The sequence below is a fragment of the Protopterus annectens genome, chromosome 6.part1 (assembly GCF_019279795.1).
Source record: "Protopterus annectens isolate FY-2018-M chromosome 6.part1, PAN1.0, whole genome shotgun sequence".
NCBI classification, from domain to species: Eukaryota; Metazoa; Chordata; order Ceratodontiformes; family Protopteridae; genus Protopterus; species Protopterus annectens.
The window spans coordinates 62,307,994-62,333,445 of record NC_056738.1 but is presented as its reverse complement, the minus strand read 5'-3'; the positions used below and the strand labels follow the sequence as shown (position 1 = coordinate 62,333,445).

Here is a 25,452-nt window from a genome sequence, read left to right as displayed (position 1 = left end):
AGGGAATAGATTTGCTTTTGAGTCTCTGCCCACTAATTTGGTGGTAGATCTGGGAATCCTTTTGGGTTTGGAAAGGTGTGGAAGGAGAATCTGTACCCCGAGACACAATGTTCAGAACCCATTGGTCCTTGGTAATGGTGGCCCAGGTGCTGGAGTGAAAGGAGAGTTTTCCTCCTAGGCTATGTGACGGTGGGCAGAAGCGAGTTCGGGAGGGGGTGAGTCATTGTGAGTTCTCACCATAAGGGGGGTGGCTTAGACCTCCCTGGTTTTGAAATGGATGCAGTCCGCTGCTTAGATCTGTGCAACCCCTGGGACTGCTGTCTGGGAGAACTGTTTCCATGGGGCCTAAGCTGGCCCTGTTTACTAGGAGCAGGAAAGGACCAGTGTTTGGAGGGAAAATGCCTGCTGAACGTAGTGGGCTGTACCTGTAAGTTATCTTTAACAGTCTGCATAGATTTTGCTTTTTCTTCCATCTTTTATAAGACCTCTTCTGCTTTAGTACCAAATAAGTTATCTTTGTGCAAGTGTGCATCCAACAATTTTGATATGATATGGTCTGGCAGGGGTTGTTCCTTAAGGCATGCATGTCTTCTAATGACAGATCCAGTGACTGCTGCCCTGCAAGAAGCTTCTAGGGCGTCAAAACTACAGTGCAAAATATGTGTTTAGTTACTTGACCAGCAGAATGCATTAACTCCTGTAAATTTTTAGATTCTGCCCTGGAAGGAACGGAGGACATTTTTTTGTTTAAGGAGTTCCAAGGTATGTTGCTGATATTTAAGCATAAGGAACTGACAATTTAGTGCCCTGATAGCAAGAGTTGCTGAGGTGTACACTTTTTTACCCTATCTGTCCAGTGCTTGGGAATCCCTGTCTAAGGGGGTGGGATTCTAAGCTGAGGTTGCTTTAATCCATTTTGACCCTTGGGTAATGACCTCAGGGTCCGCTGTTGGATTTTTAAAAACATATTTGTGAGAGTCAGGGACTCTGTAGTACCTGTCTGGTTTTCTGGGAGCAGGAGGGAGGGCGTCTGGAATCAAGCTGATCATCCACCACATCTAGGACTGGGGGGATGGCTAAGGGCATGTGTTGTGGAAGGTCCAGGAACTCTCTGAGTCTCTTTTTAGACTGTGGATAGTCTTGACTCTCCCATTTGAAATGCTCCTTTAAAGTATGCAGGGTTTCTCAAAGGAAAAATCCTCTGGGGGAGAGGCTGAAAGAATGGATTCCTCTGCATCAGAATCCTCATATGTGGTGAGGGGTTGCATGTCTTCATAGTCAGACACATCGAATTCATCTGACTCTTGTTCAGACAAAACTACTGGAGACAGATCTCTTTTCCTTTTTGAGGGAGTGGCTTGGCTTCCCCTAATCAGCATGATAAGGTCTTCTGCCATTTTAAGCATTTGAGACTGAGGCAAGGGAGCAGGTGCCTGAGAATGGGAAGTCGGTTTCTTAGGGGTGGTTCGACCCCTGGACCTAAGGAACTCGGTTTTCGAAAGAATGGTAGCCATGAAAGAAGGCATCAGTTTGTCAGGATTAGGTGTTGCAAAGGACTTCCTCGGAAGCCGGTGCCTGCACAGTGGCTCCGGAGCCATCCGAGGTAGAGACGACTGCAGGATCCTTAAACGAAGAAGAGTTCTGCGGCTTACCAGACTCAGAAAGGGTCTCAGTAGTGGCCTGCGAATTAATGGAAGCGGGCATCAGGGGCTGCAAAAGCGCCTCACTGAATTCCGGAGGACTGACAACCAGCTTAACGTAAGCGTCGTCAGAAGGTTTAGTCCTGTGCGGTCTGTCTCTGTCTTTATCTTTACATTTTTTTGGAAGATCTGCTGTCAGATTGGCTTACCAAAGCCATATCGGAATTCGAGGACTGTAAATGGAAATATCTGGCTATAATAAGGGCCCGACGATGAACAGTTCTGGAGTTAAACAAAGCACACAAACAACAACGAGGGACGTCGTGGTCTGGGACTAGACAAGTGATGCAGTAAGAATGGAAGTCCTGGTGTGGTATTTGCTTTCCACAGGCGAGACAATTATTAACTTTTTCTGACATCGGTTAGTGCAAGAAAAAAGGATCCCCAACGGGGTACTTAGCTTTCGAAGACTTCAACTTCAATTCAGAAACGAAACTCAGGTAATGGCCGACCGGCACTCATGCGAACTGCTTCTGCTTCGGGCTCCACGACAAGAAAGCCTGATGTAATGGCGTCGGCTGCCTTCCTTTATACTACTGACGACCTGACGTCAGTTCTCAGGCGACAGCAACCGATGCAGAAATACTAAGTCTCTGGTATTCAGGCTGGCCGAGGGCTACCCTGGCAGGGATAACCCAAATGTGATGACTGCAACAGTGAAACACGAAGAACATCATCATAATCACTGGGTATAGCAATTTCAATGATCAATGCTACTTTTGTCTTCTTTTCACGGACTACTATATCTGGTTTTCTCATATCTATTTTTTGAACTGTTGGTAATGAGTGATCCCATGTGATATAAACTTTTCTATGTTGCCTGATTAACACAAAAAATAACCTGTCAGGTCAGCTAGAATCTCTGTTTAGCCACAGCCTGCAGACAGGCTTCGTGCCTAATGAATAGAGGTCTGCAATGGTTATTCCTCTACAAAACAGGGGATCTTCCATAGACCCAGAAGTTTTACTAGTCTCATATGCAAGACCATTGAAAGAATTATCATGATTTGATAAACAATGACATAGGAAACCTACAGACACTGGAACTTACCCAGTTTTTGTTCTGTCAAGGGGAGATCAAACCTAGTTATCCTTGTGGACTTCTTTGAGAATGTCACTAAAGCTACGGACAAGGGCAAAACAGTGCACACTGCATACCTCAACCTGGCTTCATACAAAACCTCACCAAAGCATTGTATATAAACTTTACAAAGTTAAGAATAAACCCATCCATATGGGAAGAGACTAAATAAAAGATAATATAAAAACTGAGAAACTGGATGCTTTTATTTATGGCTATGGATATGGCTAGTAAGATACAAGCAGTGAAAGTGTTTTAAGACTAGTTAGCTTTATATACAGCCTAGCCATTTTTTTATCATGAAAAGTTGTAAACAATAAAGAGTTGAAAACATTTATCTAGGAGAGGAAATGGGCAAGAGTTAAGATAAGTTGATCCTCCCAATTAAACAAGGTGGTTCAGGATTACTTCATTTGACAAGATATTTTAGAGCTACCCAAGTCATTCACTCCAATGGATCTCAGGAAGTTTGCACTGTAACTTCCAATGTGCAGAGCCTAAGCCTTTTGACAGAATCAAATTATGTCCTCACATTTCAAACAAATGTTCCTATCTCTGAAACCATGGGGATTATGAAAGAAGTATTAATGGCAAACTCTTCAGCACAAACTATTTTTATAGTGGTAGCATTCTTTAGGTTCTAGGTCTTAAACCAAATTTTATAAGTCACAGTAAACACAGTAACTATTACATTTGCAAAATTTTGTAAGCAACTTACAATATCTCAGCAACCTCTCAAGTTACACACATTGTCAGCAGCATTTTATTCATCTAGCTGAGAGCTTTCGTTTGAGGCTAAGGAGTTTTGTCTGTATTACCTGGTTGTTGAGATATTTAGAAAATGTGAACATTCCATCTATATAAATTAATACAATAAAAACAACAGTCAATATCTATTTACCTGCACTAGACAAAGGTCAAATATTAATGCAGTTGAGTTTGCTACCGTGTAAGCTTTAAGATAAAATATTTAAACCCTAGTACATAGCATGGTTTTGGAATTGATGCAAATATGAACTAGCAATAGTTGATGCCTAGAGGCATCAGTAGGATTTAACTGCAGATGCACCTGAAGGTGTCACTCGGATGTAATGAGTTAAGGCTCATACACATAACACAAGCAGAATGTTATACTTCAAAGTGGAAAGGGATGATGATGAAAGGGGTGGGGGTTCAATAAATAATGAGAGATTGGTAGTTTGGATGCAGATCTTTGAGGAGAACAAAAAAAAAACACACAGAGAATATTGCAGGTTCAAAGGTTCTATAGGTTTGTGCTAGGCTATCGACCACCAAGGTCTTTATAAGCCTAGCCATGCAACCCAATCTAGTTTTGTCTTTGAGTACACTGGACACCTATACGGTGGGGTATATTAGCAATGAGGTAGCAGTGGGTTGTATGTGGGTATGTTAGATTAAGATTAGATGACTTACTGTTGGGCCTCTGTCCATCAGAGACATGGGGGTCAGACTGGTGGCGAACTTTGATTTCCCATCCAGTGATCAAGGTTTTCCCTTGAAAAGGGTTAAGGAAGAACTCTGCTTCACATGGATGGGGAGCCTGTTCCACAGTGCAGGGAATTTCTGAGACACATATCAGTCTCTCTAGCATGTTTTATTTATGTCGCAGGCAAAGTTCAGGTCTTTGAATATCTACAGAGTTGAAGAAAGTATTCTAAGAACTAGGCCAACACTTGAATGGAGAAAGACGACTTTGCCAATAAGGACGACTGCAAGTATGGGTACAGAAAATATGCGACAGAGGGCAGGAGTTTAATGGAGAAAAATGGCAAAGGAAAGTACAGTTGTGTAAAATCTTACCATAAAAGTCCTTCTCTTCACTGTTGCATTATTCTTAACTGTAGGGATCTCCTGCCAAGCACAGCCCAACGTCTGCCCTGTATACCAAAGCCTTTAGATCATGTATGCACCGTACATCACACATATGCTCCTCACACAGAACGTAGGGCATAAAGGCGATGTACAGACACAGTTACCCAGAACTGAACTGACCCAGTAAAGAACAGTCTCCTAAGGACAAAAAGGAAGCTATATACATCCAAGTGGAGAAAATGCAGAAGGAAAAGGTGGGACCTTAGGCCAGAAGGTTAACCAAATCAAAACCCAAGAGAAAAGGTGTGAATGGAGGGTGGGACTGAATACTGCAATAGTGAAGAGAAGGAAATCTACTGTTATGGTAAGATTTTACACAACTGCACTGTGCCCTTCTATATCACTGTTGCAGTATTCTTAACCATAGGCTGAGTACAAAAGCTTCAAGAAAAGGAGTGGGAGGTGGAAGGCTGGGAAGAGCCCTCAATAAGCCCATGTAGGATGGTCCTAGGAAACCTACTCTGGCTATAGAAACCAAATCCAATTTATATTACTTAGTAAAGGTATGCAGTGAGGACCAAGTAGCAGCTTAAAGGATGGAGTTGGTGTCCAAACCATTGAATAAAGCACCAGAAGAAGAAGCAACAGCCCTAGTGGAATGAGCTCTAATGGAAGGAGACAAGACACTTGCCATTAAAAGACTAACAAAAGGAAATGGCCTTAGATACCCAGAATTAGACGGTTTGATTGGAAACAGCTAAACCCAAAGTCCTGGGATAAAAAGATACAAAAAGCTGGTCAGACTTGCGAATGCTTTTAGTTTCATCCAAATAAAACTTAAACTGCCTGTGGAAATTCAAGGTATGCAGGACCCTCTCATTGGCAGACTGTGGAGAAGGAAAAATGGAATGGAACTGTACTGGCCGATTTAAGGACAACACATTAACAACCAATGGGCATAAAAAGTTTAGTATGAAGAGACGAGACATCCTGTCTTTGTGAAAAAAAAAAAAGTAGGAATGGCTTTAAGGTTCTGAAGTTCAGAAACTGTCTAAGCAGAAGTAAGAACAAGTAACAAAACAGTCTTCTAAGGGCAATTGTTGCACAGAAGCTGAATCCGCAAGCTCAAATGGAGTCTGAGTCAATTTTTCCAAAACAAAATTAAGGTCACAAGGATGAGGAACAGGCGTCTTTGAGGGTCTAAGTTGCAGAATGCCTTTAAGAAATTGTTTGACCTCAAAATGAGAAGCCAAAGGAGGATTCAGGGCAGACAGGCATAAGTAGCTGACAACAGAAGAACAGGGCAAACTAGACAACACTAAAAGGAGAGAACCAGAGGGACCCCCACTGAAAAGGTGTCCTGACTACGAGCATAGCACCAGACAGAAAATCTTTTCCACTTGGACATATAAGACTTTATGGGTCTAGGTTTTCTTGCTTCCTGTAGAACCCTAAGAACATCTTCAGAAAAGAGGTATCTAACAGGGATCAAAACCCTATCACCCACAGAGTCAGTCTAAGACTGGACAAATGAGGATGGATGTGTGTCCCTTTGTCCTGTGTGAGGAGGTCCAACTGATGAGATAACGTATGGTAATTGCCCCTGGCCAGATGCATTATGAGGAGATACCAGTGCTGTCTCAGACAAAAGGGAGTCCAAGAGGAAGAGGAGGGAAAGGATAGAGAAACATCCCCTTCCAAGGGAAAAAGCAAGGGCGCCCATCTTCCACACCAGATGGCATGGCTCTCTGGAACAGAAAAGAGTGAGTTGCCTGTTTAGAAGAGAGGCAAAAAGATCTACTTGAGGAATACCCCACTGATGGACTATGTCCGCAAACATATCTCTGTGGCGTACCGATTCATGAGTCCATGTTCTGGACCTGCTCAGTCTGCCACTAGACTGTATTCTGAAGGAATATACACTGTCTGAAAAGTTAACTGATAGCAAGATCCCTGGCCTGAAGAGACAGCCTGCATAGAAGTTAAGACTTTGCGTCCTCTTGCTTGTTGACATACTACATCTCTGTGGTGTTGTCTGTGTAAACCTTCAGGGGGTCTGGAGAGAGTATGGGATGAAAAGCCTGAAGGACTAGCATCAGAGCTCTCATCTCTTTGATGTTGATATGGTCTGACTTCTGATGGGGGAGGGCAGAGACCATGTATTTTCATCAGGTGACCACAGAAAGCCCCCCTACCCCATGTCTGAAGCATTGGTGAACATCTATTGAGAAAGAACTGGAGGCTGAAAGGGCGAGCCTGAGTTGAAGGTGAGTTGCTGAATCCACCATTCGAATCCCCTCTTTAGACAAGAAAGGAGAGGCACTATGAAATCCAGAGGATGGCAATGCTGAAGCCAAACTGACTTGAAGTATCACTGAAGCTTCCTCATATGCAGTCTGGCAAAAGGGGGCACTGGAACAGAACAGGCTATGAATCCTAGGGCCCAAAAAACTCCCTGGCTGGAATGGCAGGCAGAGGAAGAACAGACTGAAAAAAATCTGTAAAGGACAAAACCTTCTGAGGTGGAAAAGAGGCAGACATTGGCACTGTCTGAATTCTGCAGCTCAGATGCATGTGATCCTGAGAGGGAGTCAAGACAGACTTTTGGAAGTTGAAAGTGAACCTCAGACTTTGAAGGAGAGACATGGTGAACTCCAGAGCCCATAACAGGTAACTGGCAGAAGATGCCTGAATCAACAGGTCATCTAAATAAGGAAAATCTGAATGCCCTGGAGCCTGCAAAAGGCCACCAATAGGAGCTAGGCATTTTGTGAATACCCTTGGGACAGTAGAGAAGCCAAAGGGCAAAGCAGAGAACTGAAAATGAGAGGAAGAAACACAGAAATGCAAAAACTTCCTGAAAAGAGAGTGAATATGAAGGTAACCATCCTTCAGATCCAAGGATACCAGAAAAGCCTGGGGCAGCAACAGAGGAAACAGTGTTTGAAAAGAATGCATCCAAAAAGAAGGAACCCTGAGAAAGGTGTTGAGCAAGGAGAGATCCAGAACAGGCCTCCAAGTACCCTCCTTTCAAGGAACCAAGAACATTCTGGAGTAAAATAGCTTTCCTACGTGGGAAGGAGAGACAGGCTGAATAGTTCCCTAGTCTACCGGAGACCCAAGAACTTCTGAGAAACAAGGAAGCTTCTCTTGAGGAGGTTGAGGAATCCCTGGGAAGAATTTCCACACCATGAAGTAATCCTGACAGATGATGGACAAAACTGAAGAATCTGAGGTGATGAGTTGGAAGCTTGGAAGACAAAGTGAGAGCCGAAGGGACACAGGAACCCGGCCGATGGTAGGGGAGGTGTCAAACAGAAGCAGGCTTGTCAGACAAAGAAGGCTTTGTCACAGAAGACTGAGAAGACTTAGCAGGAAGAGCTTGCCTACCACCCTTCCTCCCTTTAGTGGCCTGACAAGACTGCCTGTGAACAAAAGCAGACTTAGTAGGATATCTGAAATTTAAGGATGGGGTACACAAAAATATGTTTAAGGTCTTGCAAAGCTTTACATTTTTCTTGAAGATTCTTAAACAATTCATTAGCAGCAGTCCTATAGAGATTTTTATTATCCAAAGAAGCATCCAGCAACTTGGCCTTAATCTCTTTAGGTAATGGCTGCAGACAATGCCTCATGACAGACCCAAAGGCAGCAGCTCTGGAAGAGGCATCAGCAGCATCACAGTTGCACTTGTTGGAGAGTAAGCAACTTGAGAGGCAGAACCCACAATAGAGAGAGAGAGAGAGAGAGAGAGCAGAAGACTTTCCTTCAGAATCAGGGAGGTCCAAAATAACCTGACAGGCCTGGGCAATCAAGACCAGAGTACATCTGATCAAGTGGGTCTGTTAAGTGATGTCCCTAAAGGTCAAAGTAAAGCAGTATAGATCTTCCTTCCAATACTCTTCATGGCCTTACTATTGTCTGAAGGCAGAAGCTTGGCAGAGGGCAAAAGCTTAGAAGGCTTGTCAGATGAGATTGACACCACAGCAGGATCAACAGAATCCAAAGGATCCTTATAGAACCTGTCAAGTTTCTTTGGAGCAGGGGCTGAGAATCAGGTGTCTTACAGGCAGCTATAAAGGTGCTAACAAAGCAGCCAACAAAGCAGGTTCTGCAGAAGCTTTAGGAGTGTCCACCTGATGCAACTCATAATACCTCTTCTGGATATCAGACACCTGAGAAGACTCCCAACTTAAAGTGTTTCATCATTCTGGCTACTGTGGCCCCAAAATACAACGCTTTCAAACCAGACACAGAGCTAATGGATTCCTCTTCATCACAGCCATAAGCCAAAGTAGAAGGCATCTGGGAATAATAAGACAAGGATCCCTCATCAGACTCCAAATTCTCATCTGAAGAATCAGGTTCCCTAGGTAGGCCTTTTTATAAGGAGTTACGGTCCAAGGTGGAGTAGGCACAGAAATACCTTGGGGAATCTGCCTCCCACACCATTTTCCTTCTTGGATGACATGAACATAACGAAAACAAAACAAGACCAACAGTACGAAAGAAAAAAGATCCCAACTGGCACTTACTGATGGCTAGGTATCAGCACAGCAAAGGGAGTTCAGACAGATGATCAATGATGGTGTTCAGACCGCAGGCAAAGAAGTTTTGGGTAACTGAGTCCATACATCAACTTTATGCCCTACATCCTGTGCAGGAAGCATACACGTGATGTACGGTGCATACCAGATCTAAAGGCTTTGGAATTCTGGCTGGAAGTTGGGCTATCCTTGGTAGGAGATACCTATAGTTAAGAATATTCCAACAGTGACATAGGAGCACATCCAAGGTACTCGGAGCAAATAACTAAAGAGACAGAGTTAATAGCGGGATGAGGCCAATAAGTAGTTTGGACTACAGGTTAGAGACTGCCTTCTGTACCAGGGACTGGCATCAGAATATAGGCAAAGATAAAGGGATACAGGAGTCTTATGTGAAAGACCTCTTGGTTGAGTTTTTAATCATATATAGAACAGAAGCTGCTGTTAAAAAATGAATAATTAATAGGGCATATAAAATACTGCATAATAACAATAAGACTCAATCAATGGAGGTTAGAAAAGATTGGGGAAAGAGATTGGAAAAGCAATTTGCAAGGGAACAGTGGAAGGGCATATGTATGGCTCCAAAGTAAGCAAAAAAAGTACAAATTGCTTAGAATTTTTGCTTGGAATTGTTTGCATTGGCATTTTTATACCCCAAGCAGATTTCAAAGAATTTTATTTTCAAGCAGACAGCAAATGTTGGAAGTGTGATGGCAAAGAAAGTGGTAACTGGGAATATGTTTTTTCGCAGTGTAATGAGCCAGCAGATTAAAAAAAAATTCCCTATAGAATATTCTGCCAGAAATACTGGGGGAGGAAATGGCTGCAACTTAACAAATGATTCTTATGAGCTGGGACACAGGATCTAAACTGTCTAGACACAATAGGAACTTATTAAGTTTAATTTCATTGGCTGCCAAAAAAGCTATTACTAGAAAATGGAAATCAAAATATAAACAAAGTGCACTTGAAGTATTGAATGCTGTAAAAGAAATAAAAGAACTGGAAATAGGATCATAGAAAGAGGAGGAGTTAATTACACATAAATAAATGTAATTTATAGTAATACATGCAAAATAATGTTCAGGAGGAGGAGGGAAGTTCAAGAGAAGGCAGGAATTGAGCAATGTAGGTTTAAATGAGACTTGCTATAAAGACAGAATGAAAACATAAGTAATGTATAATGCATGCAAATGAAAAAAATATTAATATAATTGGTTTTCTTTTCTGTTAATGTAGGTTTGCCTAGATCTTAAGGGATGATTTAATAATGGTGTTTTAAAAAAGAAAAAAAAAAGCAAACGTCACCTGATAAATAACCAGCTGGCTCACTGTTAGGACAAAAGAAGTTAGGATAGGAGAATCCAACTCCACAAAGAGGCCAGTCACTAGCAGAGTCCCACAGGGATCATTGCTGGGGCCTCTCCTTTATGGCATGTACTTCTCTAAAGTCAAGAAAATGTCATTGGCCTCTGACTGATCAAGTCTGCAGACAACTGCAAACTAGGTGTAGTCAATGAATCCCAAAAAACACATATAATTTCAAGAGGGCCTGACACAGACAACCAACTGATGCTAGAACCATGAATTAAAACTTATTGCAAGAAAATGCATAATAGTACTATCAAACAGTGTGCTGCCACTGCAGACCTTAATTATATATATATATATATATATATATATATATATATATATATATATATATATATATATATAAAAGTAAACCTAGTTTATTTAAAGTGACACTACAAAATGCTAGCATATAGCCTAAGGACTTTGCAATAGCTGCTTGGTTGGGGAAGAGGCATGTGCATTTCTATGCATAACACCTCCTCAACTCAGTAGTACACTCTATGTAACAGCAGCAGCCTGTCTGGTGTCTTTCACGGATAATGACTCCCTCCACTGATAGGTGTTACTAATGCAATGGGCTTAGCCACTACTATCCTTCCAGGATGAGCAGGTTGGCATTAACTGCTCAAGACCATCCCCCCACCCAGCTTCTCCACTAGCCATGACACATGGTGCCAGTCAAACGTGTGTGTGTCACTTTCATTACAATATGCTACAGTCTCCCCTGTACCCAAAATGCTTACTATGGTTCTAGTCACTGTGTCAGAGACAATGAAGGAAAAGGACTTTCATATGTTCTCTAACCTGCTACAAGTGAATTTTGGTGACTACATCAATAGACTCCATAGAAACTTCCTTGACTTGGGTGATCCCATTGTTGCAGATTCTGAGTGTCTTCATAAAGAGCTAGAGGTCCTCTCACAGCCCTACTAAAATTACTTTCATTACCACAGCAGAGATGGTCACTATTCAGTGTTAGTCATTCCTACTTGAAGACACTATTCAGGAAATCAATATCCTGGGAAAGATCAGTGAAGATGCAGTGAAGGGTACAGGACAGGACATTCCTTTGCCCTGTCAATCTTGGTCCTTATAACAGTTTTGATCTCCAATGCTTCAAATGTACACTTGGTGCTGCTTGTGATCCATAAGATGGTGAGACTGTCAATGACTGCAAAGATAATGTATACTTAAAAATCTCATTTTCATATCAGATCCTTGCCATTGAGCTCTACAGTAAAAGACAATTTCCACAAACATTAGTACAGCTTTTCCTTCCTGCATCATAGCCTATAGGATGTTCTGATAAGGGAATCTTTATTAGGAAGGAAAGTTAGCTAGGGAAGACCAGAGAAGGAATAGATCTAGGTTAAACTTTTCCTGTTCAGCTTTAGTTAATTTTATGTTTGGGTTATGTATTTATTCTTTGGTGGGTTGAAGTGACAAGGAGAAGTAATAAATGTAAATTAGGTCTGCAGGAAATTTGGGAGGGGGGGTCAGATAGGGGAATGGCAGTGGTAGGTGTAGAATCCAAGTCTCCAGCTTCCTTTTCTCCTTTCAATTGTTATTAGGTGGGAGCTTGTGAGTAGCCATATTGGGGGGAGAGCAGGGATTTGATTGAAGTTGTGAGGTGATGTCTTGGACAGTTTGTTGAAGGGAATCAGTGACCAGTCAATGTTGAAGTCCCTCAAATTAATGGTTTTTTGAAAGTATTTCAAGGTGGCATGAGATTACTATAGTTTCTAATTTTTATGAGATTTTTAGATGCAGATCTTCAGTGCAGTAGCAATGTGTTTAGTGCAATGGGTGCAAGATGTGGGATAATGATGTTAAGTCTATGTTAAACATATTAGCTATTCCCCACCCTTTTTGGTTATTGAGGATATTTTATTATTATATTTAGGTGGAGGAAGTTTTCAGTGAGTTTATTGTTTCAATTTGTTCATGTTCACAACAGAGTTCTGATGTCACAGGGATGTTGGCTATGTGTAGATGCATGTAATGTACATTGTGTGTTACATTGTTGTAGGTGAGGGTGGGAGGAGGAGAGAGGTATTGAGGGAGGAGGTAGTAGGGAGGTGGGGTAGTTGAGTGGTGGGTGGCCTGTGTGATGGGGCATGTGATATTGTGAATGTGAACATGTAATTTATGGATTTTATTTCTTTTTTTTTGTTATTTAGAGTAGAGTTAGATTTATTTTTATTATTATATTTAGTTGGAGGGTTGGTTGGTTTGGATAAAGGCCTAGAGATTTTGATTTTGCAGTAAGAGGAAGTAAAGGAAGAAGGGTTAATATAATAGTAAACATAAAAGTATATACATGCTAGAAGAAGGAAATGCTTAAAGTAATAGTGTTTGGTATAAGCGAAAATAAAAAATGCTAGGTGAAGAGAGTAGAGTTAGTGAAGTGATAAAGGAATGGTTTTTCCCATGGTGAGTAGTAAGTGGTAGTTTGGTAGGGAGGAATTTGGAGGGCATGCTAAGTTTGGGGGGATGGTGGTGGTGTGTGAAGTGAGGAGGAGGAGGCACGGAGGACTGCATTGAAGGGAGGGGAGGTGGGATGGAGCTAGATGTATAATAGGAGTAGATAGGTAGGGGTAGGGGGGGATATGGGGGCAGAAGTGGTTAGGCGCGGAGCCGGGGCTGGGCGGGAAATTTGCGGAGCAGGGGACTGGACTGTGCTGGGGGGGCCAGGATTAGGAGGTCCCAGGTGTAGGTTTCAAAGGTAGAATAGGACCTTTCCCTTCGATTTCAAGACCCTGGTTGCATGGGTATGGTTAAATATACAGAAAATCAGAAAGGCTGAGTTTGTTTTCCTGCCTACAGAACTCAATCTAGGTAGGTATTACTATTTATTTGGAGATTTTACCTTAGTGTCTTTTTTTTTTAGAAAGCAGTTTTTAATATCTTATTATTGCTTTTTACCAAGGCAAGTTTTAGTTGAAATGAAGAGATGTATTAGATTGTGCATTCATGAGTAGGATGGTAGTTTAGTTCAAGAGCGAGGAACCAGGACCAGTGAGTTGGGGACCTTTACTTAGCTCTTTCAATGGTAAAGGCAGAACTGAAACTCCATGAGAGGAAGCTCCACATAATCTGGCGGTGCTCCTTGCTCTAAATGCTCATCGGTGGAAGTTAGGATAAGCTCCTCCTTTTCTGGTCAGACAAGCAAGTCATGGTGTGATACTCAAACAAGTAGGGCAGCATGCACTCATATGCTCAGTGCAATGTATGTAGTTCTGGCAGTGAAATGCATACAGGTATATCACCTTAACAAATATTAACATCCCAGGGTAAAAGAATATGCTGATGGACTCCCTGAGCCACAGATCATGTCCTCTGATGGAGGTTATGACTCATGAATTCTATCCAGTCAGGATCTACCAGGAGCAGAGCACTCCAGAGATCATCCTTATCACCAAATAAGGAAACATGAACCATAATTTGTTTTACTTTGTCCATCACGGTAAAGAGAGAAGAGTGAACACACACACGCGCTCTCTCTTGTCCAGGGAAAATTCTTGTGTGCCTTACCACTGTACTGTTTTATTCTGTAACCTACAGCAAAACTGAAAGAAGAAAGACCAGATCACTGTTGCTCCTTGCTGGTATGAATGACGTGGTTTGGGGCTCTCAGGTCCATAATTACAGAAAACAATGTCAGTGCAAGCCAAGGAAGACACCCTCAACTGGTGTGACAATCTGCTAAACAATTCAGGGCCAAACGTGATATTTACATCACATGCTCCCACTGGATGTCCTGTTTGTAGTTTCAAAGATATCTGAAATCACCAGGAAGCATTCAACTTGTCATACTCTTTCTTCTAACTACAACAAATTCTTTGCTCGTTTGGACTGACATCCTATAAAACACTCAAGTCTGTCTGCTTAGAGGTGGATCACATCAACCTCACACAGCCGTATGATTTGCAATAAAGGTGCATGTTTCTTATATCCTGGCATATTATAACCATGCAAATGGTAAAGAGTGGCCCACAACTGGATGGTAAGCAGTTCTGGTAAGTGGTTTAGCAAGTTTGCCTACCTTTCAAGAAATCCTCCTCTACCTGGTACCTGAAGCTTATGATAGACAGATCTGTCCATCGAAACTGGCAGGTGTGAAGGATCTAAAGAGACTCGCTTTTAAAATGTGGTTCTTGGTAGCCATTAGCTCGTTTTGCAAAATCTCCAAGGCACAGGCCCTCATCAGTACAGACAAAGCCCTGTTTGGTTCTTCACAAACAACTATCAAGAAGTACAGACAGATTCCTTAGCTATACTGTTGTGAAAAAAGCTTACCCAGTCAACTTCTGGGAGACTAGGAAAGGACTGCACAGTAACCATGCAAACATTTTGTTTTGGAATTAACTGATTTTAGGCCACTCAAGTCTAGAATGCGCTAGAGGTCCTTTGTTTTCATTGGTACCAAAAGGAACTTAAGAGCAGTGACCTAGCCCCTTCTGATCTGGTGGGACACCATGGATGGCTCCTTTGTACAGAAGGCTCTTCAAGACTCTCTTCTTGCCCCACTACTCTGATGGATGTGAAACATCTAGGCAACAGGACACACTGGATTGAGGTGAAATGTGGAATGGGATTGTATATTCACTGGAAATTACTGTACTTATTCACTTGCACCACATGCCAGCCAGCATTGCTGGAAGGTGGACAACAAATTGCTTGGTTGCCACCAAGCTGGGACAGTTGGGCAAGGCCTCAGGGGTTTGGTTGCCATCTTCCAAGAAAAAGACTATAATTCCTCTAAGAGCTACACAGGAAACTGCAAAGACTCATTTTACAATCAATCACTCAATCAATCAATCAATAAAGTCAGACCTAAAATTGGCATCATAACTGAAGTAGAAATGTTAAAATGAAATAAATGGCAACTTACAGGTATTTTGAAGTAAAAAAAAAATACACCAAAATAAACGTAGCCTGGATCCATTTCCCTGATGAAACTGTTTTCTAGTGTAACAAAAGATATCAAGAGAGAGATCTAGAGATGAAAGTCTTCTTGTAGAGCACTAAGGGAAAGAGGGAGGATTTAACAGTATAAGAAAGCTTTAAATGTGAAACTAACACGTCACTTTTCAGTGTTAGGCTTGCAATTAAAAAGGATGTATGTTGTTCATACCAGATGTACAAAAGCCACAGGAGCAGGTAGCACCAGAAAAACCAATATTTGCAGAAGTTAGGCTCATATAAACATTTATAACTGCCTAGTTGTGCATGAAAGACGTACAAAACCAGATACATCAAATCAGTTTTTATTATTTACAAAACACATGGTTGTTGTGATTGGTATTTCTCAATATGTGAAATTAAAATCACTTTAGTTTTTTAGGTAATATTATATCTGGCTGAACTACCACTTAAATTATAAATCAAAACCAACTTAGAGATAGGATCTTGCATCTGAAAAAATAATTTTTTAACAGAAGTTGCACATAAACAGGATGGGCACACTTCTCTGAGAAGGTTGTTAGCAGCTAGATATAACACACATTTTTCTTTTTACAGTACATGTTACAGGAAGCAAAAGGAGTACACAATTCAAGCTTAGTCCTGACTAAGAAAATTAGCAGAAAATCATTAGTCTGTCCACACATGCAAGCTATCCTGTCTTTGCAGCACAGTTATAATTTTGTAACTAATTACTGCATCAAACTCTGAAGAACAGCAGACTTGCTGCACTATCTCAGAGTATACTGATCTGCTTACTGTACTGTAGGAGCAAAGGTGAACAAATCTCAGTGAATCATTAAGGACAGCTGAAAACAGAAGTGCAGTGATTTTTGTATTTAAATTGTATAATCACTTTTTTCTGTATTGCATCTGGCCAAACATGGAACTGATGTATTAATAAGGCAAAATATGTCTTTAAGAAAAGGAAAGGAAAGTAAACTAGCAAGCCAAAATGAACTGGTTACCTCCAGAGTAATACTCTGCTTTGCTGCGGTCACTCTCAATGAAGATAGCTGTGCCCAAGAAGAATCCTCCACCAATGACTCCAACAAAGGAGCACAACATGAGGGCATATTCTAGGCTGCGGAATTCCCAAAGGAAGGAAGCAGGTTTTCTGCGACGGATGCTGTCTGAGATCTGAAATAAAAGAGAACATTCCAGTAAAACTACAGAAAAATCAATGCTTTTAAAGCTAACTACTATCCTCACAAGTAACAAAAACAACACTGAATATTTTGTGACTTTCCTGATCATTTAAGATGCCTTTTAAAATTATAATCACAATTAAAGCCTAGTCAGTCATCTTTAATTAGATAATTTTCACTAATCACTACTGGTACTGTGCATATCTGTCTCGTGACTAATGCTAGCATTCACTTTTTAATAGCTGCACTGTATTGAGTTCATGGTTCACAATTACATATATTCCACTAGAAGGTTCCTGTCCTCTCCTGTAACTAAGCACAGCACAGTTACTTTGATGTTCTTCGTGTTTCACTGTTGCAGTCATTACATTTGGGTTATCTGCTTGCAGGTAGCCCTCAGTTGGCCTGATTAACAAAGTCTTGGGTCCTGCGTCTGTTGTTGTCCCTTCTTCCATGACGTCAGGTCGTCAGGGGTATAAAACATTCAGCCGAAGCCATTACATCAGTTTTTCTTGCCGTGCGGTGCCTGAAGCAGAAGCAGTTCGCAAGTACCGGTCAGCCGACTCATGAAATTTTCATTTTCGAGTTTCAGAACCAAACTCTTCAACTAAAGTTAAGTACACCGTTGGGGAAACTTTTTCTTGCTCCTTACCGATGTCAGTAAAAGTTAATTGCATTACTTGTGGAAAGCAAATACCTCAAAGATTTTCATTCGTACTGTATTCCTTGCCTAAGCCCTGACCACGACGTACCTTGCTGTCAGTTTTGTGCTTTATTTAATCAGTGCACTATCCGTCGTTGGTATATTTTCGCCTCTAAATATTTCGGTTCTCGGTTTAATTATCCAGAAATGTCGTCAGTTAGCCATCCGACTACCGGGATTCCGAAAAAAAACGCAAAGATAAAGACAGAGACAGGCTGCCGAGGTCCAAAACTGCCGACGATGCTTCCCCTAAGCCAGTCACTAGTTCGCCGGTACTCAGTGAGGTGCTTTTGCAGCTACTGATACCCGCTACTTCTGATTCGCAGGCCTCTACTGAGACCTATTCGGAGTCTGGTATGCCGTGAGATGCTTCAACTATGGAACTCGCGGATGTCTCTACCTTGATGGGTCCAGAGCCGCTGTGCAGGCACTGGCTTCTGAGGGTGTATTCAGGCCTACAGACTTGCGTATTAAACCGACGCCTCCTTCTTCTCTTAGGCCTAAATCTCGAACCATGCCTAAAAAACTGAAGCCCAGGCCACATGCTCAGGCCTCTATGCCTAAAAAACAAATGATAAGAATGGCTGAAGTTCTAATAACTCTAATCAGGGGTAGCCAAACCCCCCCCCCCCTCTTTCTAAGAGGCCTAGGACTGAAGTGATTTATGAATCTTCTGACCAGGATTCTGTTTTTTCTGATTCTTCTGATGATCTGGATTTGCCCTTATCTACTTATGAGGATTCTGATGCAAAGGACTCCATCCCCTCTGCTTCCCCTCCAGAGGATTTTTATTTTGGGGAAACCTTACGTACTCTAAGGGAGCATTTCCACTGGGAAAGCCAGGATTTTTCTGATTAAAAAAAAAGGCTTAGGGATTTCTTACTCCTACCTCAGCATAGGCCTTTAGTTATTCCTCCTGTACTAGACATTGTTGATGATGCTTTTTCGGAATCTAGTTTGGCCCCTGATTCCTTGCCTCCTGCTCCCAGAAAACCAGACAGATACTACAGGGTTCCTGAGTCACACAAGTTTCTTTTTAAAAATCCTATTGCGGACCCAGAGACTATTTCACAGGAGCCCAAGGGCATTAAGGCTTCTACTGCTAAAAATCCTACCCCTTCTGATAGAGACTCCAGGGCGCTGGATAGATGGGGTAAGAAGGTTTACACTTCTTCAACCTTGACCATTAGGGCTTTAAACTGCCAGTTTCATATGTTAAAGTATCAGCAACATGTCATTGGATTGCTTAAACAGAAAATGATGTTGATTCCTGACTGTGTGGAAAATAAAGAATTACAGGATTTAATGCATTCTGCTGAACAAGTTGGAAAACATACTTTGCAATGTGGTTTTGATTCATTAGAGGCCTCTCGCAGGGCCGCTGTTACTGGGTCTGTGCTCAGAAGGCATGCTTGGCTTAAGGAGCAATCTTTGCCTGATCATGTTAAAGCTAAATTGTTGGATGCTCCCTTAAATCAGGACCGCCTGTTTGGCAACAAGGTTGAAGTTCTTAAAAAGATGGAAGATAAAGCTAAATCTATGCAAACTGCTAAAGATTTCTTACAAGTTCAGCCTCCTAGATTTTGTAGGCACTGGCCTTCTAAGAACTGGTCCTTTCCAGCCCCTTCCAGGTCTTCTCATGCCAAACCCAGACACAGCAAAAATCTCAGGTTTCAGTCCCAGGGGACACACAGGACTAAGCAGTGGGGGAGGCTCCACTTCCAAATCTGGGAGTACTAAGACTCGCCTCCCCATGGTAAATTGTCCCAATGACTTCCTTTTAAAATTTCCAAGCACTTATCAACTGGCTGCCCCTTTGGGGGAAAAGATTGCTCTTCATGCAAAAAACTGGGAACTCATTACCCAGGACAAATGGGTTTTAAATATAGTGTCCCAGGGATACAGATTTCACTTCCACACATTGCCAACACCAAGCAGGTGGCCGGGCCTACCCCCAAATCAGTGTGCAGAGGCCCAAAAACAAGTAGTTTCTCTCTTAAGCATGGGGGCTATTCAACTGGTACCAGGAGAGGAAAAGGGACAAGGATTCTACTTGAGACTTTTCCTGGTACCCAGAAAAGACAATTCATGGCGTCCTATCCTGGACTTGTCTACTCTAAACACCTTTTGGAGATTCCAAAATTCAAGATGCTGACTCTTCAACAATTACTTCCTATGCTAGGCAAAGATGCCTGGTTGGCAACACTAGATTTAAAAGAAGCATACCTGCACATCGCAATCAGGGAATCTTGCAGAAGATACCCACACTTCAAAGCAGGCTACACACACTATCAGTTCTCTGCAATGCCCTTTGGCTTATCTACTGCACCCAGGGTATTCACAAAGTGCCTAGCTCCAGTTACTGCATTTTGCAGGCAAAGAAATATTCAAATATACCCATACCTGGACGATTGTCTAATTCAGGCAGAAAGCCAGGACATACTTTTGAATCACCTGGCCTTTGTACAAAGGGTTCTAACTTGTCTGGGGAACACCATAAACAAAAAGAAATCACACCTGGTACCCTGTCAACAAATTATATTCCTGGGAACAAGGTTGAATACAACTTCCCAGATGGCCTACCTCACGCCAGATAAACTAATTCATTTGACAACCTACTACAAACAAATGGCCACAAAGACCCTGCTATCTGCAAGACAAATCCTGCAATTCTTGGGGTTCACGGCCTCCTGCATTCTTCTAATTCCATATGCAAGACTGCATATGAGGAAACTACAGTGGTATCTAAAAAGCCTATGGTGTCAACATTCTCAGGATCTAGAAGCAATGATTCCTGTCATACCTTGCCTATGCCTAGAGTTCCTTTGGTGGGCAGAGGCCTGCTACCAAAACAAGGGACTCCCTTTCACACCACCCCCTGCCACCCAGACCCTAACAACAGATGCATCAGACTATGCAATGGGGGCTCACCTGGCAGGGAAGTGCATTCAGGGCAAATGGACCTGCATATCAATCAAAAAGAAATGTTAGCTGTACAGAATGCTCTGACGGCCTTCAATGACCACATTCTTCCAGGACAACTAATGGTAAAGACAGACAACACTACTGTTATGTGGTACATAAACAAGCAGGGGGGTACACATTCTTACCCCCTATGCAGACTAGGCATGGCATTAAGGAACACAGCCTTGAGCTACCAAGTGCACCTACAAGCTCAATTCCTGCCAGGAAAGTTAAATACACTGGCAGGCGGACTAAGCAGAAACCTCATGGACCCACACGAGTGACAATTGGAACCAAGGATTTTCAACATGTTGACAAGCAAATGGAGGAGCCCAGATATAGACCCGTTTGCCTCTCCCCAGAACTACCAATTGGACAAATTTTGCACAAGGACTCCCCACAAACAAGCCTGGAAAATGGATGCTCTGTCCTTCACCTAGAAAACCTATCAGTCTATGTCTTCCCCCCTCTGCTCTCCAAAGTACTACTAAAAATTAAACAGGACAAACGAAGGATGATTTTGATTGCTCCATAATGGCCACGCCAACACTGGTACCCCCTCCTGTGCAGTTTGTTACGGTTAGCCCCATGGCACCTGCCTCAGATTCCTTCCCTGTTGTCTCAACACGAGAACCAGATTCTGCACCCTCATCTTCTACCACTGAACCTTGCAGCCTGGCTAATTACAAAATCTCTCCTTTACCATCCTTCAGTAAACCTGTGATGGATATCATTTTAGACGCAAGGAGGCCTAGCACTAGAAAATCCTATGCTGAAAAATGGAAAATATTCTGTGCCTGTAACCAATCTCAAGGGATGAGCACAGCAGCACCCAATTTACCTCAGATTTTACAATACTTAACTGAGATGCTTCACAAGGGCCTGTCTTTTTCCTCCATTAAAATCCATGCCTCAGCCATTTCAGCTCATTATAACACAGAACCCTCTCTCTTCTCTTATCCACTTCTCAAACAATTCCTCAGAGGGGCCAAAAATGTAAGACCACCCAGGAGAGCTCCAACACCAGCTTGGGACATTAACTTTGTTTTGGAGAAACTCACTCTACATCCTTTCGAACCAGTTGCTACTGCAGACTTAAACTTTCTTTCTTGGAAAACAGCTTTCCTTTTAGCAATCACTTCAGTTAGAAGGGTATCTGAATTACAGGCCCTTATGGCAGTGGAGCCTTTCATCATCTTTCATGTCCCTCAGAACCAATCCATCCTTCATGCCAGAGGTGGTATCCAGTGTGGCACTCAATCAGTCCCATTCATTTGCCAACCTTCTTTCCCAACCCACAGAACAAAGGGGAACGGGTATTGCATTCCTTAGATGTGCACAGACAACTGAGATTCTACTTGGACAGGACTAAACCTCAAAGGAACTCTGAACAACTGCTGGTAGCATTTGCTGCAGGGGCAGAGGGGAAGGCTATTTCAAAGCAAACCATTTCTAAATGGATAGGCTACTGCATTCATTTCTGCTATAAGCACCATGGAAAACCTATCCCCCAAGGGATCAGACCTCACTCCACCAGGGCTGCATCTACCTCTACAGCCTTTCTCAGAGGCGTCCCTACCAGGGACATACAAGAAGCTGCTACCTGGAGTTCTGTACATACTTTCACAAAGCATTACCATTTGCCAATTTTCTCTAAATCCAGAGCTGGCTTTGCCACTGAAGTCTTGTAGGGCCTTACAGCTGGTCCTAATGCTATCTAAATTCCTCCTCCCAACCACAGCTTTGGGAATCTACCCAAATGTAATGACTGCAACAGTGAAACATGAAGCACATAGTACAGTTGTGTACACTTACCATAAATGTAGATGTTCGAGCGTATTCACTGTTGCAGTCCTGGTTACCCTCCCTCCAGCCCCCTAACTTCTTTTGGCTATACCTCTACTTTCCTTTACTATGCTTAAAAGCCTTTTTGGTGTATTTGCTTTTTTGTTGGAGGTATGTCATTGTACTTTTATATTTAATTGCTCCCCATTAGGGGGGCACCTGACATCTGGGGCAAGAAAAACTGATGTCATGGCGTCGGCTGCATGTTTTACACCTCTGACGACCTGACGTCATGGAAGAAGGGACAGCAGCCGATGCAGGACCCAAGACTTTGTTAATCAGGCCGACTGAGGGCTACGTGCAAGCAGATAAGCCAAATGGAATGACATCTACATTCATGGTAAGTGTACACAACTGTACTTTCTATAAAAGCTTTAAATTCCCTTAGCATCACTTGCCTCCCCAATGGGGAAGACACTGTCTTTCTCAAAACCAAATATTGCGCAAATTACTGTATCAGAATGAGTTCAAGATTCAACACACAACTAACTAAACATACTACCAAAAAATTAAAGACATTTGAGTGCTGAATATATCAAATGATCTTCAAGTGGTCCTCTGTCATGACTAGCAGCTGGGGTCTCCTTCCTGAGAGCCTTCTCTTGGCATGAGGTTTCAATGAATAACAACTCCCATGCTTAAGGCATACTCTCAGAGATGCACACAGCAGTATCACTGGACTAGGCCGGGAAAGCATGCCCAGCTCTTTGTTTTCTTGTTAAGCTCCCATTGAATCTGAAATTGCGCATGAAAGACATTAACACTAGTGAAGGGTCTATAATTATAAAAGTGCAATACTTAACAAAGCACATGATAAAACCAGTCAAAGAACCATTCAAAATAGGAAGACTTGTAGAGAAATCAACAAGTTCCCACTGCAGACGGCCTTCTCACATATGAAATGATGTGGTAAGCTCTAATACATCTATCATACCTTGCTTTGAAGAATCCTCTGCATAGAAGTAGCTGAGAAGAAAAACCCAAGAAGTAATAAAAAAAAAAAATTACATAAGAGGAAGCAGGCAGACAGGTCAAACGGACATGGCTCAGAAGGCCAAAGCAGACATATCCAAACCTGCCAATGAGTGGTCAGCTAGACTGACAAAAAAATAATAATAATACAGAGCAGTTAGCAAGCATCTGCTTGGGGATTGCCATGCCTACTCTACCTGGTGCAAAACAGATGAACAACAAATACATCTTCACAATCTTATGTACCCTTTTTACATAAAAACTAAGCTGGTGGTGCAAGTTGTAAATAAGAAGGGCCCTCTCTCCCCAGGATTCTGCCTAAAGAAGAAAACAGATGAATGAATTTATTAAGGAACAGATCTGGATCAAAATGGTGTATGAAAAATGAAAATTATGTACTTACCATAACATTCACCAAAAACAGCAGCAACTGGAGAGTCTTAGCTCAAAACCAAGCACAATTCTGACAACCAGAATCTCTGTGCTGAGGCCCCAAACAAAACAGACAAAAGGAATGAAAGTCTTTGTGCAGAATTTGTTTCCCACACCACTTCAAGTAGTTACTGTCATTTTTAAATATTAATCAGAAGAAAATTTTCCCTAATGTGGTACTTATCTAAAAGAAGGCAGTAAGAAACTGTGGAGAAAATGAGCCAACTGACTGATTGTGAGTGCTTGGTAAAACATGGTAGTGCATAGGACTGCATGGATACAAAAAAATGAAGATAGTGCTGATGGATACCCCCTCTTCTACACGGACATCTGTCTGCTAGGGATAATGCAAAAACTCTGGAAATTTGGCCGGTCGTGGGCTTCTGCATGGCAGGAAGACCCAAGAATCAGTACTACAACACTGACTATGACGAACATCCAGGATTAAGTGCTTTCATCTTTTACAGCATGAATTAAGACTTCTTCAGAACCTGTTATGCCCCTCCAATAATGCATACAAATAGATGATTTTTTTTCAATCTGTTGGTGCCTGAATTGACAATTTGTGTCTGTGCATTTACCTTTGTTCCACAAAGTACATACTATTTTACATATGCAAACAACTTCACAGTGGTGATAGCCACATCTGTCTCCTTTGGTGCAGTCCACTAACTTACTCGACATTGTTAAAAGCCTTCCTAGATATGTATGGACTCATTGTACCCCATTTCCAACAGCAGCAATTTAAAACTACATAACACACCATATAGCTTATTTCTCTAATTATAAGAAAGCAGAGCCAAGGAAAAATAATTATTTACATGTAAGATATAGAAACTATCTGGCCAAGGCAAGGGAAGACAGGCAAGTCCATTACAGAGGATGGTGCCACTCATACAGATCTATCATTATAGCAAACGCTGATGAAAACATGTCAGCCCAAGGAAGTAGAATAAGGCAAACACAATTTTATTTTAGCGCTTTTATCTAAACAATCCTAGACTGCTTCAGAATGAAGCTGACCACCACAAGACATTTAAACACTAAAAAAGTAATGACAGCTGGTAAAAATTTCACAAGACCAAATATATTTAAATACATTTAATCAGTACCAAGCAGTATCTACCCTGGAAAAGGTAGTAAAGCCCCTGAAGGGTTGTGATTGCAAAACTCACATGTGAATGTGAACTTTTCTGGCAGACTAAATTTAATGCAACAGTGTTTCCAGGATTAAATGATTCAATTAAAATCCACCATTTATTAAAGATGAGGGCTGCTATTTTGTGGTAAGAAAAAAGCTTGTTTTAACAGTGTATTTTGTGTAAATGTGCTTTTTACCATTGTGTTTTAAAACAACTGTGTTTTTATTCACTGACTCTAAATGTATTTAAAGATATTTGAGGGTGGGTGTGGCACAATGGTCAATGTTTTCACCTTATAAACACAAGGTAAAGAATTTGATTTTGACACTGAGTTGTTACCTAAGTTTAAAATAGCCCTTCAGGGCTGTTAACCTAGTATTCACCTATGATCATGCAATGTTACTAGCTGTCATGTGACTAGTATTTAAATGTCATATGGTGTTCAGTAGGTTTTACGCTGAAGAAGTCTAACACCGTTTAGACAAAAAGTGCTAAATTAAAACTGTTTCCCTTATTCTACTGCCTTGGACTGATGCATTTTCATCTGGATTTGTGCTTATTACATCTTTGAGGACGGTTTGTTTTTTTGTCATTATGGTAAGTACATAACTTGTGTATGTGACAGGAGTGGGGTCATTGTCTATAAATGAAAGGACACAAGATTAAACTCTTATCGGATGAACCCTTGGCAATCATACTCCTGAAGACAGCGTTCCAAAAGTTGTTCTTGACTTGAAGATCATATTTAGTTTACAATGTTTTGC

At 41.7% G+C, this 25,452-nt stretch overlaps 1 protein-coding gene across 3 annotated transcripts in view; it reads right to left on the bottom strand.

Annotated features, from left to right (window-relative positions):
- SPNS1 (sphingolipid transporter 1 (putative)) overlaps positions 1-25,452 on the bottom strand; it is a 1,475,635-nt gene that overhangs the window by 94,905 nt on the left and 1,355,278 nt on the right. For all 3 annotated transcript variants that reach the window (XM_044075481.1, XM_044075480.1, XM_044075482.1), the window contains one exon: positions 16,451-16,622. In XM_044075481.1, coding sequence (XP_043931416.1) covers positions 16,451-16,622 — 172 coding nt within the window. The remainder of the gene's footprint in view (positions 1-16,450; positions 16,623-25,452) is intronic.